The 14,343-nt window shown below is 40.6% G+C and overlaps 1 protein-coding gene across 1 annotated transcript in view; it reads right to left on the minus strand.

Annotated features, from left to right (window-relative positions):
- Window positions 1–1,925: 1,925 nt before the first annotated feature.
- RNF20 (ring finger protein 20) overlaps window positions 1,926–14,343 on the minus strand; it is a 19,811-nt gene continuing 7,393 nt past the window's right edge. Inside the window, exons 10-20 of the mRNA XM_010726111.3 lie at window positions 12,783–12,962; window positions 12,459–12,594; window positions 11,031–11,152; window positions 10,302–10,687; window positions 9,636–9,753; window positions 7,551–7,700; window positions 6,493–6,705; window positions 5,234–5,359; window positions 4,049–4,189; window positions 3,594–3,695; window positions 1,926–3,361 (exon numbers count right to left, since the gene is read on the minus strand). Coding sequence (XP_010724413.1) covers window positions 3,185–3,361; window positions 3,594–3,695; window positions 4,049–4,189; window positions 5,234–5,359; window positions 6,493–6,705; window positions 7,551–7,700; window positions 9,636–9,753; window positions 10,302–10,687; window positions 11,031–11,152; window positions 12,459–12,594; window positions 12,783–12,962 — 1,851 coding nt within the window. The 3' untranslated portion in view covers window positions 1,926–3,184. The remainder of the gene's footprint in view (window positions 3,362–3,593; window positions 3,696–4,048; window positions 4,190–5,233; window positions 5,360–6,492; window positions 6,706–7,550; window positions 7,701–9,635; window positions 9,754–10,301; window positions 10,688–11,030; window positions 11,153–12,458; window positions 12,595–12,782; window positions 12,963–14,343) is intronic.

The raw sequence follows: 14,343 nt of genomic DNA on the forward strand, positions 1-14,343 counted from the left end.
AAGGATTTTTTTTTTTTTCAATAAGGTTTATAGTTCCAGAACCACATTAATGGCCTTGTTGTGCCAGGATAAGTTGGATATCAGGAAACACTTCTTTACAGAAAGAGTTGTTAAGCATTTAGAATAGGCTCCCCAGGGAGGTGGTTGTGTCACCATCCCTGGATGTGTTTAAAAACCATTTGGATGTGGTGCTCAGGGACATGATTTAGTAGTAGGGTTAGGTCATGGTTGGACTCTATAATGTTTGGGGTCTTTTGCAACCTGAGTGATTCTGTAATCTTTTCAGAGAGGGAGAAGAATCCAGCCTGATTCTGTATTGAACAATGTTTCCCATAGAATCTATGGGATGGGGGGGTATCACTCATTCCCATGACTGCTGGCTGCTGGAAAGTTGGAGATTGCCTGTAGAGGTCTGTCCTGTCTATAGATTGTTTGGGTCCAAGATAAATTCCTCCCTCCTCAGATCATGGCAGATTGTCTTCCTCAGGGGCTTCATTCTGTTTGGATTCTACAAAACCCTACACACATCTATAAAGGCAACAGGAAGAAGCCAAAAAAGGCATTGCTTACCAGATGGCAGTAGATTGGAATCAGAGCACTACCCTTAGAACCAGCTTCATTTTAAAGAAGAGATGGGCAAGAGGTTTATAGGACAGTTCACACGCTTTTTGAGCTTCACTACCTCACAAGCAGGGCATAACCTGAATTCACAGATTTGAAGAACAGATGGTGCCTCAATCAAGAAAAGAACACAGATAATGATCTTCCTGCCTAACACAAGGTCAAACTAGTGATATAAGTAGCTCATGGACTAGTCCTGAGACTTTTACACCATGTGTAAGATGTGTAGCAAGAAGGAAAATCGAAGGAAATTTCCAGACTCCACAGCTTTCCTTTTTTCTGACCCATCTGCTTTCTTGGATGGTTGTTCTTTTCTTTGTTGTTGTTGCTGTAGTTTTGATTTGTTTTATAAATTGCAATACTTTTAGCTCATCAATCTGTACTGGTTTATTTTGCCTATGACAAACAGTTGTCATCTTTACAGGTTACCTCTTGATAACAATGCTCTTCAGAAATCATATTGTGAGTTCCTCTAAAAACACTCCTTCATACACATACACTCTGACGTTTGTGCATGCACACAGCACTTCTTGTTAGTGCTAGAGATGTTTTCTTCATTTATACTTGACTACTCTGTCTCAGACACTGAATTTAGATGGTTTTCTCTGGAGAATATTTGCCTCACTTCCCTTATTTTTCACCAAAATATTTTTAGTTCTGATAAATTTTAAAGTCATTTTCATTCATTTTGGAAGTCAAAGCACTACGTTTTTCACCATTTCTCAATGTTTAAATTCTGATCCTGAAAATATAATCACTTCCACAGTAATAAGATTAAACACAACTTAAAATAAAGAAACATCTTAAAATAAGATCTTAAAATAAGAAAATTTTTACCTTGGGAAGGAATGAGAAAAAAAAAGTGGCACATGGACAAGGCAACTCTTTAAGTTGCATTTTCCAAGCAAATGAAATTTACAGGAAAAACTCCGTCTTAAGAAAGAATGTTTCAGATAAATGACTTAACTTTTCATATTTGGGGTAAACTTCAAATGCAGTTTTGCAGCACAGGGAGTACAGAGACTATAATATATGCCACGTCCTTCTACAAGATTTCTGTCAACTATGACAAAACTGGTGCACAAAACAAGCCAGCATTTTGGTCCTTCTATTACATCAGGAATAAAGTGATGAAGGTACAGACAAAATGACAGAGGTGGTTCTAGTTAACTTTTTTTGAAGACTGAAAAGAAGAAATTCATCTCTGTGCTTTAGAAACTTAAAGCCTGGAAAAAACATTTCCATTAATTGGACAAAGACAGAAACAGTAGATACTATCAAAGTTAATACAAACAGAAAAGTAATCCAGACCAGAGCTTTTATTACAGCATGTGCATTACAAGATTAATCTCTATGGCAAAATTACACCAAAGTAATCCTTACAAATTAATTTCAGGAAACAAAGAGTTATGTCTCAGCCTAAAGGAAGACATCCACATCAATGGGATACTATTTTCAAGGATTTTCTATTGCCTTATCTTTCTCATTTTCCAGATGCAAAGATACGCATATGCTTTTGGTGGCAGAGGCATGCTTCTTAACACAGCAGCCTTCACAGATACTTGGCCTGTCATAGAAAGATACATGTCTCAGGAGGCCTGGGGGCCTTAGACCCAGAACTCCATACGGGGCCCCTGCCCAAGGCATCCAGCACAAGAAGAATGCAGAGCTGTTGGAAAGGGCCCACAAAGGAGCCATGAAGATGGTGAGAGGGCTGGAGCTCCTCTCCTACAAAGAAAGGCTGAGGGAGCTGGATTTGTTTAGCTTGGAGAAGGCTCCAGGGAGATCACACTGGGCCCTTCTAATAGTTGAAAGGAGCTTCCAAGCAGGAGGGAACCCAACTTCTACACAGTCTGATAGGGACAGGACAAGGAGGAATGGCTTTAAACTAAAAGACAGGAAATTTCGGATAGATACTAAGAAGAAATTCTTCACTCAGAGGGTACTGAAGCACTGGAACAGGCTGCCCAGAGAAGCCGTGGGTGCCCCATCCCTAGAGGCATTCAAGTAGAGGTCGCAGTATGGGGCTCCAGGCTGCCTGATGTGGTAGAGGGAAACCAGCCCATAGCAGGGGGCTAGACACAGGTTGGAAGGGACCTTACAGCCTAAGTTATTCTATAATTCTATGAGTCATTCCACTGAAGTCTACATACACACTACCAGTTCATTCTTTAATTGGTCTTTTAATAGGGAAGCTATTTACACTCAGCAACACCAGATGTGAAACTCAAAAAACAGAGCAAATTCCTCAAATAAAGACCTCGTTTATTCTGCAGAGAGCTTCCATGCCATCCACACAAGGCTTCAGTTAGATGTTTCCAACTTGACAGTGTGAAATGATAAATGGAAAATGTCCTCTGAACCATAAAAAAAAAAGAAATCCACAAAAACTGAAGACAAAAGCAAAAGAACAAGGACAAGAAAGGAACTGAGATCTACTACCTTTTTCGGTAGCATTCCCGAACAAGAACACTGCAGGCTGCCCCAAAGGTGCCAGTTAGAGAAAGTGAAGGAGGCTGGGTGGTCAGCATAAGCAGCAGGTTTCAGGTTCCAGTGGAAAGAATCAACCAATGTAGATCCTATGGAAATCATTGGCACCAAAGGCAGCATTACACTTTGGGCACTTACGCTGCCGGGTGTCATAGCGTGTTTTCACACACTCAAAACAGAAGACGTGAAAACACTTTGTTAGGACAGCATCCTTTTTGCGCATGTTACAGCATGGGCAGGTCAGGCGGGCCTGGAAGATGGAAACATTACAGTTAGGGCCTGCTGCATTGTGGCAGGTATATTAAAAGATGACTAAAGATAAAGGTCTTTCAACTTCTGCTAAGGAAGGGGTGCTTTTTTCAATGCAAAATAGGTCTACAATGCCAGAGTTCAGGTAACAAATGTCAAGTACTTAGAAGTGTGACTACAAAGCCTTCTGACTAAAGCAGAGTTCAAGAGAGAAGTGTAGATAGCTACGTCACCTTGTAATCCTTGATTTCTTCCATCAATATCTCATCACAATTGGGAACCATGTCAGGCTTCTTAGTGGTTTCCAGCTTCCTGCGTAACCTAGAAATGTCTTCCTGCATAAAAACAAAGAGACCAAATAAATGAGCAATGTCTTCTTTCCACAGCTTCTTCAAGAAAGAAACAGATCTAGCACCTGACTAACTGTGCATCTAGCTATATCACTCTATCTATACTTTTATCCCAAGAGGCATACGTATCATCTGGTGCTACTTGTATTGTCAGTTTTCAGTGGCCAAGACCTGAAATAGTCAAGTCTTTATCAAGCAGAAACCTAAGTAAATGGACAAAAAAGTATTAACCAAGAAACGGTGAGGAAGTTAATGTAGTTGAAACCTACTCTGACTTCAGCGCACAAAGAGCGGACACCAAATGAAACATATTGAAGGATTATGCATGAGGAGTATACCTCAGCTCTTTTAAAGTTGAACATCTCTTTCTCTCTAGTTACTCTGCTTTCCACTATCTCATCCTGGAAATCATGTAGCTTCTTCTGAGCCAGTTCTAGCTGGGTTTTCAGATCATCCGCAAGCTGGGCTGCATCCATAGCCTGAAAAAAGTAAACCATCCCAGAATTAACAAACATGAAAGAAGTTCTAGTGATTCCTGGTCCCTCTATTTGTAAACTCAAGACTGCTCACAAAATATTTCTATAGCTACTGGAGATTAATTTTTTTCAAGTCAGCTTTTGGTAGTTTCAAACTGAAGAACTGAAATCATTCCCTAAACATTACTTCAAACAGCAAAATATATTTCTGCCCACAAGCTCTAATAATTTAGCTTGAACTCTCCTCTTTAACAGAGGCAACTTGTTAAACAACAATGCATCTCACTTGGAAAACATAAATGCCCCCTCAAATTCCCTATTAGTATCAATATTTTTAGCTTTCCATTTCCACTTTTTCCTATTGAACATAGAAGCAAATCTACAGAGAACTTAGACAAAACTGCAAGATAAGGCTTTCTTGTATGGGTGTTTGTTTTTTTTTTTTTTGTCATTTTTTTTCCAGAGCCATTCTCTTACCATTTTCTATTCCTGCACTAACAAATCTATTAGCTGAGTTCTCTCAGAACCCAGAACATGATTGCTCTGAATTCCCCTCTCTTCTTCAAAACGATGTTTCTGCTTTCCCTTCTACTTGTTTTGATGTAATCCCCATATTTCTACTACAGCCTTGATAACAAAGGCTGGATAACTCAGACTGAGACTGAGACACTCAGTTTTAGCCTACAGACCAACTTCATTTAGGTATCTTACACATTTAAGAAATGCTTTCATGTTCCCTAATCATAATTTTCTTTTACTGACCTCATCTTTCCTATGAAAGCTTTAACTGATCTCAGTTAACACCTGGCTGCTGCCACTTTTTCCCTAAGTTCCCCTACCTAATCAAGACTTTCACAGAAACAACTACACCTTGTTTATCTTTATAAAAGCAAACATCACTCTGTGACACTTAAATTAGCACGCTCTTCGTTGCTCCTCAGCCTTCTCATATGCTAGTTCACAAGCAGGGAATATCAGGTTCTATGTCAGAGAGACCTCAGAGATTCCCAAAAGACAACAATTCCATCTCCAAAAAGAACCATTCACCTTGCGTTTGTTCATTTCCAGGGCTTGTGTTCGGAGACCGAGTTCTTTCTCGCCTGTTCCAATACTGCTTTGCAGCAAGTGTTCCTTCTCTTCCAGCTTACGTACAACTTGCAGCTGGGCATCCACCTTTAGAAAAGGAGAAAGAAGACAGAGAGGGACTGAAATGAATGCTCTACAGGTCTTCAGAGTTGTCCTTAAAACTACATGCAAAAACTATCCCTGCCTCCTCATCACTAAAGATGGTGTCTCTTTATCTTCCCTTTTTCTTCTTGGATACAGACATACTGGCACACCTAACAGACATATTCAGATCTCTCTAGTGCTTTAAAATGCTTTAAAAAAATCTAGCAACACCTGCAACAAAGATTCATCTTTTGGTGGGTGGCTTACAGAACTGCTGCTAGACAGTAAGCAGTTTTACTTTGGTTCCAAATATGGCAGAACACATATGTGGAAGAACTGTAACCAAAGGAAAGTGGTTCACCGCTTCTTCACTGCTTCCTTCCACTTGCTCTTCGTAACAATGAACCCGCAGGACAGTTCATACTCATACAGCAGTTTCTTACTGAGACAGATGCCTTGAAGTTCAATGTAGAATACTTCAGCTGATGTGAGGAACATTTCCTTCTGTTCTAATTCTGGCTGAGATAGAAGTAATTTTCTTTAAAGTGACTTAGATGGCACTGTATTTTGAATTTCTGGACAAAATAGTGTTAATAACAAATCCAGATTTTAGTTGTTGACAAAAAGTGCTTAAACAGCAACAAGGTTTTCTCTGCATCTCATGCTATCTCACTCTCACAAGTGTAGACATGGGGTGCACAAGAAGCTGTGGAAGGGCACAGCTGGAACTACTGCCCTAAGCTGAACAAACAGATATTCCATACTGTATGACGTTATGCTCAGCAATGAAATCTGAAGAAACAGGGATGACTAGGAGAACATGTTCAGAGTTACGCTATTTGTCTACCCAGATAACCAGTATGTAGCCCTGCTTTCCTGGAAGTGGCTAAACATTTATCTGCTAACATCAAGTAGTTAATTAATTTTGTGCTTCTCTTGCGCATGAAACTTTTGCTTTACTTAGTACACTGCCTTTCTCTCAACCCATGGACATTCTGCTTTTGCCCCTCTCCCCCCTTTTCTACTGGGGAAAGACAGTCAAGCAGCTGTGTGGGTCTTACACCCTACCAAGGTTAATTTACAGTAACTTCATCTTCCCATAAATTTGACTGTCCTCTTTCCTTTTCTCAAGTTACCTGTGTCTTCAATGTCAAAACTTGATCTGCCAGCTCCTCCTTTTCTTCTTTCAGCAGCTTGTGAATCTGGTTGGACTTGATGCGTTCTGACATCAGCTTGAAGTTGGCATCATCTTTCTCCCGTAGCTGCTGCATCAGCCGTATGTTCTGCTCCTGCATGTCTTCAAAGGCTTGGCCTGTGACATCCATTTCTGACAGCAGAGCCTCCTCCTCCTGCAAGAGAATCATTGGCTCTGGCAGAGCTGTTTCCTGTACCACTACAATTATTCTGGATATTGTAACAGAGACAAAAACTAACACAGATCAAGGAAAATGCATCAGTCTCTAGGGCCTGAATTATAAACTGAAGAAGAGACGCTCATCTTCATAGAAACTCACAGATGCTTGCTTATCTGGTGGGAAAAAATCAGCTACAATCATTGCCAGAGCTGGGCAGAAGCCACCTACCAACTTCAGGCAGCTACCTAAACAGCTGTCACAAACTAGGCCAATTAATGGCCTAGGTAGACAACTTAACAGCTTCCAATTAAAAGGCTGTCAAGCCCTCTATACTCATGATGCTTCATCATTAAAGGAGTAAGTGACAAGATAGTGTAACTGTGTACTAAAAGGGGAAGAATTAAATTCTAAAAACGAACACATCAAATTAGTCACTTGTCTTGCCTGTACTCAGGTCAGTCTTTCCTTGTTAACATTAGATTATGTCCTTTTTTGTGGAAGAATGTATATCACAGCACCACACAAATGTATTAACTGTATGAACTGTACAAATATTATTAAAAACAAATGTCACCCTCCCCCTCTAGATGCTGATCCAGCCATTTCCCTTCTGTGCTTTCCACCTACACTTCATGAACAGCTAAGTTTTCCTTACCACTTCTGCCATGAACTTTGTCATAGTTGCTGTCCAGACTTCCATTTTCCCCCTTCAATACACAAGGACAAATATCACGCATCTTTGAAACATATGGCAACAGAAATTCTGTCTCCCTAGCAGTAAAATAAAAACACTTATTTCCCAAATGCACAAGCCATGACAGAAATTACTAGAAACTCACCTGTTTAGCCATGGCTAACTTCTTCTGTAAATACTCAATCTGTTCTTCTACTGCTCGGATCTTCCGAAGGGCATCCTCGTCAGCCATCTTTTTACTCTCCTTTTTCTCCTTGTCTTCCAATTCTTTCACTCTCTGCCTTAGTTCTTCCAGCTTAAGAAAAGACAAGACAAAAATGACACTAAATACAAGAATGTGGCCTGAGCTTTGTCAAGTGCATGTTTTCCCCACAGTTCATCAAAACATCAGAAAAACCGCCTTCTAAGCATGGGAAAATAAAATCCATTTCATCTCAACATGACACTGTAATATAGGCAGACAGACCATTAACATGGGCTTTAAGGCCTTTATTTCAAAACCTTGGAAAAATTCAACACCACTTTTTAATGACACTTGTTTCTAAGCACTTTTATATGTAAGGCTACATGGAAGAAGAGCATCTGCTCCTTTAAAGGCATCTGATCAAGCATCTTTTTCAATGCAAAAAGGGGGAACAAAAAAAAAGAAGAAGAAACCATCATATGGAGATACAAACCTGACTGACAAAACAAGGAAACCAAACCTGGTAAGTCATGCTAATTGATGAGGGAATGTGAGAACATTTAATCCAGCAAGGTCAACTGACTGGGGACCCTGCCAACTAGGAAACTAAGGTGGAAAAAAAAGGAAGAGGCCAGAAACAAGATACGCAGAGGCACTGACCTGAGAAAACAGACATGCATACAACAACAACAAACCAACCTTGTCTGTCACACTAATTGTTAGGGTTTCAAAAAAACCAGAGGTGCTACTTCCAGGAAGACTAAGTTGGGCTTTGCAAAGGAAAAGACTGGACCAGAGGGGACCTGAGCTAAGAAGATACAGGAATCAGAGTTCTGAACACCACTGAGCATTGGGAAGGGGAGCAAGATTAACAAAGGGGTGTGTAGATAGAAAAGACTTGGCTGTGCATGAAATCAGGCTGGTCAGGCACGGTCATCAGGCTGACCATTGCAGTCTGGCCTATCTTCTTACAGTATCTCCACATATCTTTTTCTTAATTATCTCTCTGTGATCTCACTATCTAAGCCACATGTACGCGTGCTGCAAGGAAAAAATGCCAACTTTTAGTAAGACAGTTTGTGAATAGGTTAAAGAGGCCTGGGATGCAGGTAGAAGTGCCAGACTGACAGAAGTGCTGTGGCACTACTGAAGGGATCTGCTAAAATGTGTACGCTTGTGAAACTGGACAGAGCTGTATGTGTGCATACCTTCCACAGTGAATTTTTTCCCCTACCATGTGAAGAAGATGTAGGGGCTTGTCTATTCATGTTAGATGTTTTGATTCCAGTATGTGGGCATTGCTGAAGGCAGCAGCTTGACCATGGCAATCTGCTTGACTGCCTAAGTCTGTGTCTTGTATTCTCTGTGCGTGTCCCTGAGACACGTGCTTAGCATCACTACTGCTGGGCCTGCACTCAGGAAAGCAGCAGCCACATCCCTCAGTCTAAGCTGAGACCCTATATCTCCAGCCTGGGCTCCAGTGGCTAGACAGAAGAAAGTCCTGAAGCAGAGTGATTGGAGGAGGAAACCATACTCATAACACCTCTTGACATCAAAGTGTAACTTTTTTCAGTGCTCTCTGCAGCTTCACTCATATGGAACGTTTCAAAATTTCATTCCCAAATCATTGTCCAAGACCCATTTAAAATACGTTGGGTGATGTTCCCTGCCACATCCACTAAGAGATCTGAGACCACACTCTACGTTTTCCGAATAGCACACCAAACTCTATCTTCAGGTCTTTCTAAATTTTTAATGATGTAAGGCTACATATCTACATATAATAGATATGGAAATCTAAAAACAGCTTTGAACAACCAACCTCCTTTAACACCAACGATTAAAACACTGCCCATCAAGAGAACATATCAACATCTCTTCTCAGCTCCAAACCACTTCAGCCTCTATTGTAAGTGACAAACATGAGAAGAGAAATAACCTCTCGTTTTGACAACAAAGGCACCACAGTTCAGGTACAGAGTATTTGAAAAGAAGTTTTAAGGAGAATGTAATTGAGGAAAAAATGGCAAGAGAAATGAGCTTTACCTCTGCTTTTGCCTTTTTCTCAGCTGCCATGAGCTGTACTTTGTCTCTCTGCTCTTTGGGGGCAGAACGGTACATATCTAACAACAGCTTCATCTCCTTCTGGCTCTCCTGGGCCTTCCTGTAAACACAGAGATAGAAGATTGTGAGATCAAAGCAGAAAAGCTACATTATCACATATTCAACAATATTCTCTCCATATTCCACACTGCAGCTAGGTAGAGTCTTCTTCCATGGCTCATTTCACTCTAGTAAGTGCAAGTCAAAAGCTGTAAAGAATGGATTCAGGCACACATGGGTTGAAAAGCTAACAGAACACAGAGGGTGAAGGAAGCATGCATCCTAAAAATAAGTAATAGGTATCTGTCTCTGCTTTGGTACTGATCTAAGAAGGGGAGACCACTGTGCCCTTCATTAGTAACATGTTGCTGTAGAGTTTTACACAATTGTAGTGACAGCAATTTGACACAGAATATGAAGTACCTGGTTTGGTTTTAAAGCTTTCATGAGTGAAATGTTACTATACTGTTACTATAAACATAATCAGACAGAAGGTGTTATAAACTTCTAATTTCAGGAACAAACTACCTAAGAGCTGCAAGTGACCTGATAGAAACACCTGAGTTAGGGCATAACTCACACAAGAAAGGAAGAAACAGCAACTCTTACTTGAGCTCAGCCTTCAACTGCTTGATCACTTCAGCCTCCTTCTTTCTTCCATCTTCATGCTTCCCTTTCTCCTTCTCTTTGGACTCTCTCTCCTTCTCAGATTCCTTCTGTTTCTGTTTTTCTCTCTCTCGCTCTTTCTCTTTCTCTCTCTCCCTCTCTTTCTCTTTTTCCTTTTCTCGTTCCCTCTCCCTCTCCCGTCTTTCTCGCTCCCGTTCCTCTTCATCTCGCCTAGCCTTAACTTCACAAGCTTCCTCAGAAGCAGCTTTGGGAACAGATGCTTGGGCAGAAGGGTCATCAGGCTCCGGTTTGATCTCTGGAGGCTCCTCCTTTGTGTCTTCAGTGCTGGACTGGGATTGCAGAAGAGCACTACCACTACGAGAGCGGATCTGTCATGGAACAGCAACAAAGAAGACAGAGATGGAAATAAGATATTAGGTTATCAGCCAGACACTTGCATGACAGTTATCTGCCCATACTAGTCTTCCCAAACTCCATTTGCATGTTTCCTCTGACGCTGCTAACACTGTTCACAGAGCTGTATAAAGCTACAAAAGGAAGACAATTAATCTGTTAAGTGGAAAGGAGGAGAGCATGGAACTCAATCAGAAATTATGCTGCATCTTGCACACTGTAACAGAAAAGCTGATACTACAGGTAAGGAAGGACTGACAGCATCCACGTTTTCACCAAGCATTTTCTGCTCTTTACTGGCATTTTGTAATTGGATACCTTGCTCAAGTCAGATTGGGCCTCTCTCAGTTTGCGTTTGTACCTCAGTACCTCTCCCTTCAGCTGGTGGTTATGATTCTGGAGGCTGCTGATGAGATGACGCATCTCCCGATTAATTGGGCCTAGAAAAACAGAAACACAAATGTAACAAAACATACTTGCACTCATTTCTATAGACTTCAATGGTGAGGGAGTGACAAGAGACAAAAATAGGACTATAATCATTCCACTGCACAACATACCATCACAACACATTCACAGAAAAGTCATGCCAGCTATGATAAGTCTCTGGACATTTCCAGCCTTAGTTTCCCCTTTACTTTTTCCCCCCCAGCATTCCTTAAAGGAAAAATACATCTTTTTATACATTTTTTTATCTGACTGTGATAGAGCTGATTTTCTTCATAGCAGCTCATATAGTGTTGTTTTAGATTTAGGAACCAAAACAATGATGGATACCACAAATGTAGTGGCTACTGTCAAATAATGTTTGCACATTGTCGAGGTCTTTCCTGTTTCTCACTCTGTGCCCCCAGTACACAAACTGAGGGTACAAAAGAAGTTGGGAAGAGGCAAACAGAGCAGATGATTCAAACTGATCAGAGATACTCTATGCTATGTAATGTCGTCAATAAAAACTGAAAAAGAAGGGGGATTTAAAAAAGTTAGCCATCTTATGCTTGTGAACTGACTTGACATCAATGAGGAGGGGTGGGGGGGATGGGTGAGTGACTGCTTTGCATCACCTATTTTTATTTCTGTTCCACTTCTTGCTTATCAAAAATTTTTAATTGTGATCTGTAAGTTTTCTTGCTATTACTCTTCTTTTCTTTTTTCTCCTCTACAAGGCTAGGCTGAGAGCTGGGAACCTTATAGCTGACTTCCAATACCTGAAGGGGGACTTTAGAACCTGAAGCTGGGGAGGGACTTTTTATAAGGGCATGTAGGGAGAGAATGAAGAGAAATGGCTGTAATGTTCTAGTATTGTTCTAGTTTAAGACTTGATGTTAAGAAGAAATTCTTTACTGTGAGGGTGGTGAGACACTGGAACAGATTGCCCAGGGTGGTTATGGATGCCCTCTTCCTGGAGGTTTTGAAGGCCAGAGAGGCTAGGGCTGTGAGCAACCTGGTCTACTAGGAGGTATCCCTTCCTGCAGCAGGAGGGTGGGAACTAGATGATTTTACCCTTCCAATTCAAACCATTCTATGACTCAACAATTCTATGAAAATGAAACATTCTGCAACACTTAAAAGGAAGTCAGATAAGATGCAACTGGCTTCTGAAACTTGTCAGGAGAAGTATTTAAGAATAACAGAAAAAAATAAAATCATGCCAAGTGTTCTGCCGCAATGCAACCTCTAATGGGGCTGATTTTCTTAAAAAAAAAAAAAAAAAAAAAAACCACACAAAGCAGAAGAACTGTGTACCTGCTTGTTCATTGGCAGCAAGGGTCTGTTCAAATTCAATCCTCAACATCTCATACTCCTTGCGGACTTGTGCCAGGGTGTCCTCTAACTGAATTACTTCTGTGCGTAGTTTCTTGTGAAGGCTGACCTCATCCCTCTGAGGAGTAAGAAGGAGACAGAACTTGGTGCTGTGACCTAGAAGTCTCTCTCACCTCATCAGCAGAAGGTACAAGAACAGATGAATTATTGCCAGAAAGCCATTTCCTGAGCGTTCCCGGGGCCACTGAGATCAACAGCAACACTCAATGGGTGACAATGTTCTCCAGTTTAATGGAGAGGTACTACCTCAATTAGTTCCACCTGGCGCTGGTGTGTGGTGCGAGTGCCATGAAGCAGAGTGCGGGCCTCATCAAGATGTGCCTTCAGCTGCAGACTCTCATTATACAAAACAGAAAACTGAGACTGCATACAGCGATATTCTGGAGTCTCCTTCACAGCTTCTTCCACTGCTCGTCGCAGCTCAATCTGATCAGGACACACAAAGATGTCACAAAAAGTAAAGTCATCTCAAGTTAAAGCTGCCACAAGCAACTTTTCAGTGGCAACAGAACAAGTATCTTAAAAACAACAAAGAAAACAGTGTAGGACTTTAATAGCATTGCTGAGAAACGGACACAAATGGTGCTTAAGTATCGACTAAAACAGTCTGTGCTTTCTCTCTGCTGATATATACGAAGCTGTTTCTCTTACAGAGTCACACAATAAGTTTTTTTTCATTTTCAGGTTTTGCAACAATTGATCTCAAATATATGAGTTTGGGAAGCACAATAAATATCTTCAAATGATTTAATGTAAAATCATAAAGATGTAAATGAATTAAGACAGAAACAGAAAAATTTGACTGTAAATTAGAAAAACTAAGTGCCAACAAGAGACACGTTAACAGAAAGCAAATGAGAGAAAGTACAGAGTCTGAATTTTACTACAAAACTCAGGAAATAGGTGTGACTTGAAGCAGTGAAACAAACATATAAATACACACACAATGCTCAACGCTAATAAAAAGAAAGCTGTATGCCAAATGGAGTTCCTCTCAAAAAAAGCTCACATGGATAAACAGTATTTACTAGTGCCTCAAGTCAATCGCTGGTGTCTCATCTCTGAGTATCAGCTCAGATGTTCCTACTGTCAGGCTAAACTAAGCATAAGATAAACAGAATCTAAATTTTATATACAAATTTATCACAAATTTTAGTTTTACAGTCACTAAGATATAAGAAATTTGTATGTTGTTTCCTCTCTATCCATTCCACCACAAATAGAAGGTTTAAATTAATCTATTCTTTCCAGAATCTAGAATCTCCTACTCAAGTTCCCTAGCTCCACTCATATGGAGTGGAAGGAAGGTGAAAGAGGGGAACTAAATAACCAGGTATCATTAAAACATATTAAAGGAATGGAATACAGCTGAGAACAGGAAATAATAAATTAGTACAATTCCCACTGATGTCCACACGATGTCACCAATGCACTGAACTGCAAGCGTAAGTCACACAAATTTTAAGTACACAGCCCAGCTATAAAACACACAGTTTGACTTGACAAGAATCTTGACTTAGTTCAATGTGCCCAGCATGGACAGGGACATAGAAACAGAGAATGGCTTGGACTGCAAGGGAGCTTCAAGCCCATCCACTTCCAACCTCCTGCCACCCACTAAATCAGGCTCCCCACAGCCTAGTCCAACCAGACCTTGAAGGTTTTCAGAGATGGGGCACTAACAGCTTCAGCGTACAATTTCCTTCAGCCATTAAGAAAGAAAAAGATCAAAAAATTGTACTTTTAAACTAAGAGGATAGTTGATGTATAAGCATTAGCCCTTGTCCTGTCACTATAGGCTCTGGTA

The sequence above is a fragment of the Meleagris gallopavo genome, chromosome Z, assembly GCF_000146605.3.
Source record: "Meleagris gallopavo isolate NT-WF06-2002-E0010 breed Aviagen turkey brand Nicholas breeding stock chromosome Z, Turkey_5.1, whole genome shotgun sequence".
Lineage (NCBI taxonomy): Eukaryota > Metazoa > Chordata > Aves > Galliformes > Phasianidae > Meleagris > Meleagris gallopavo.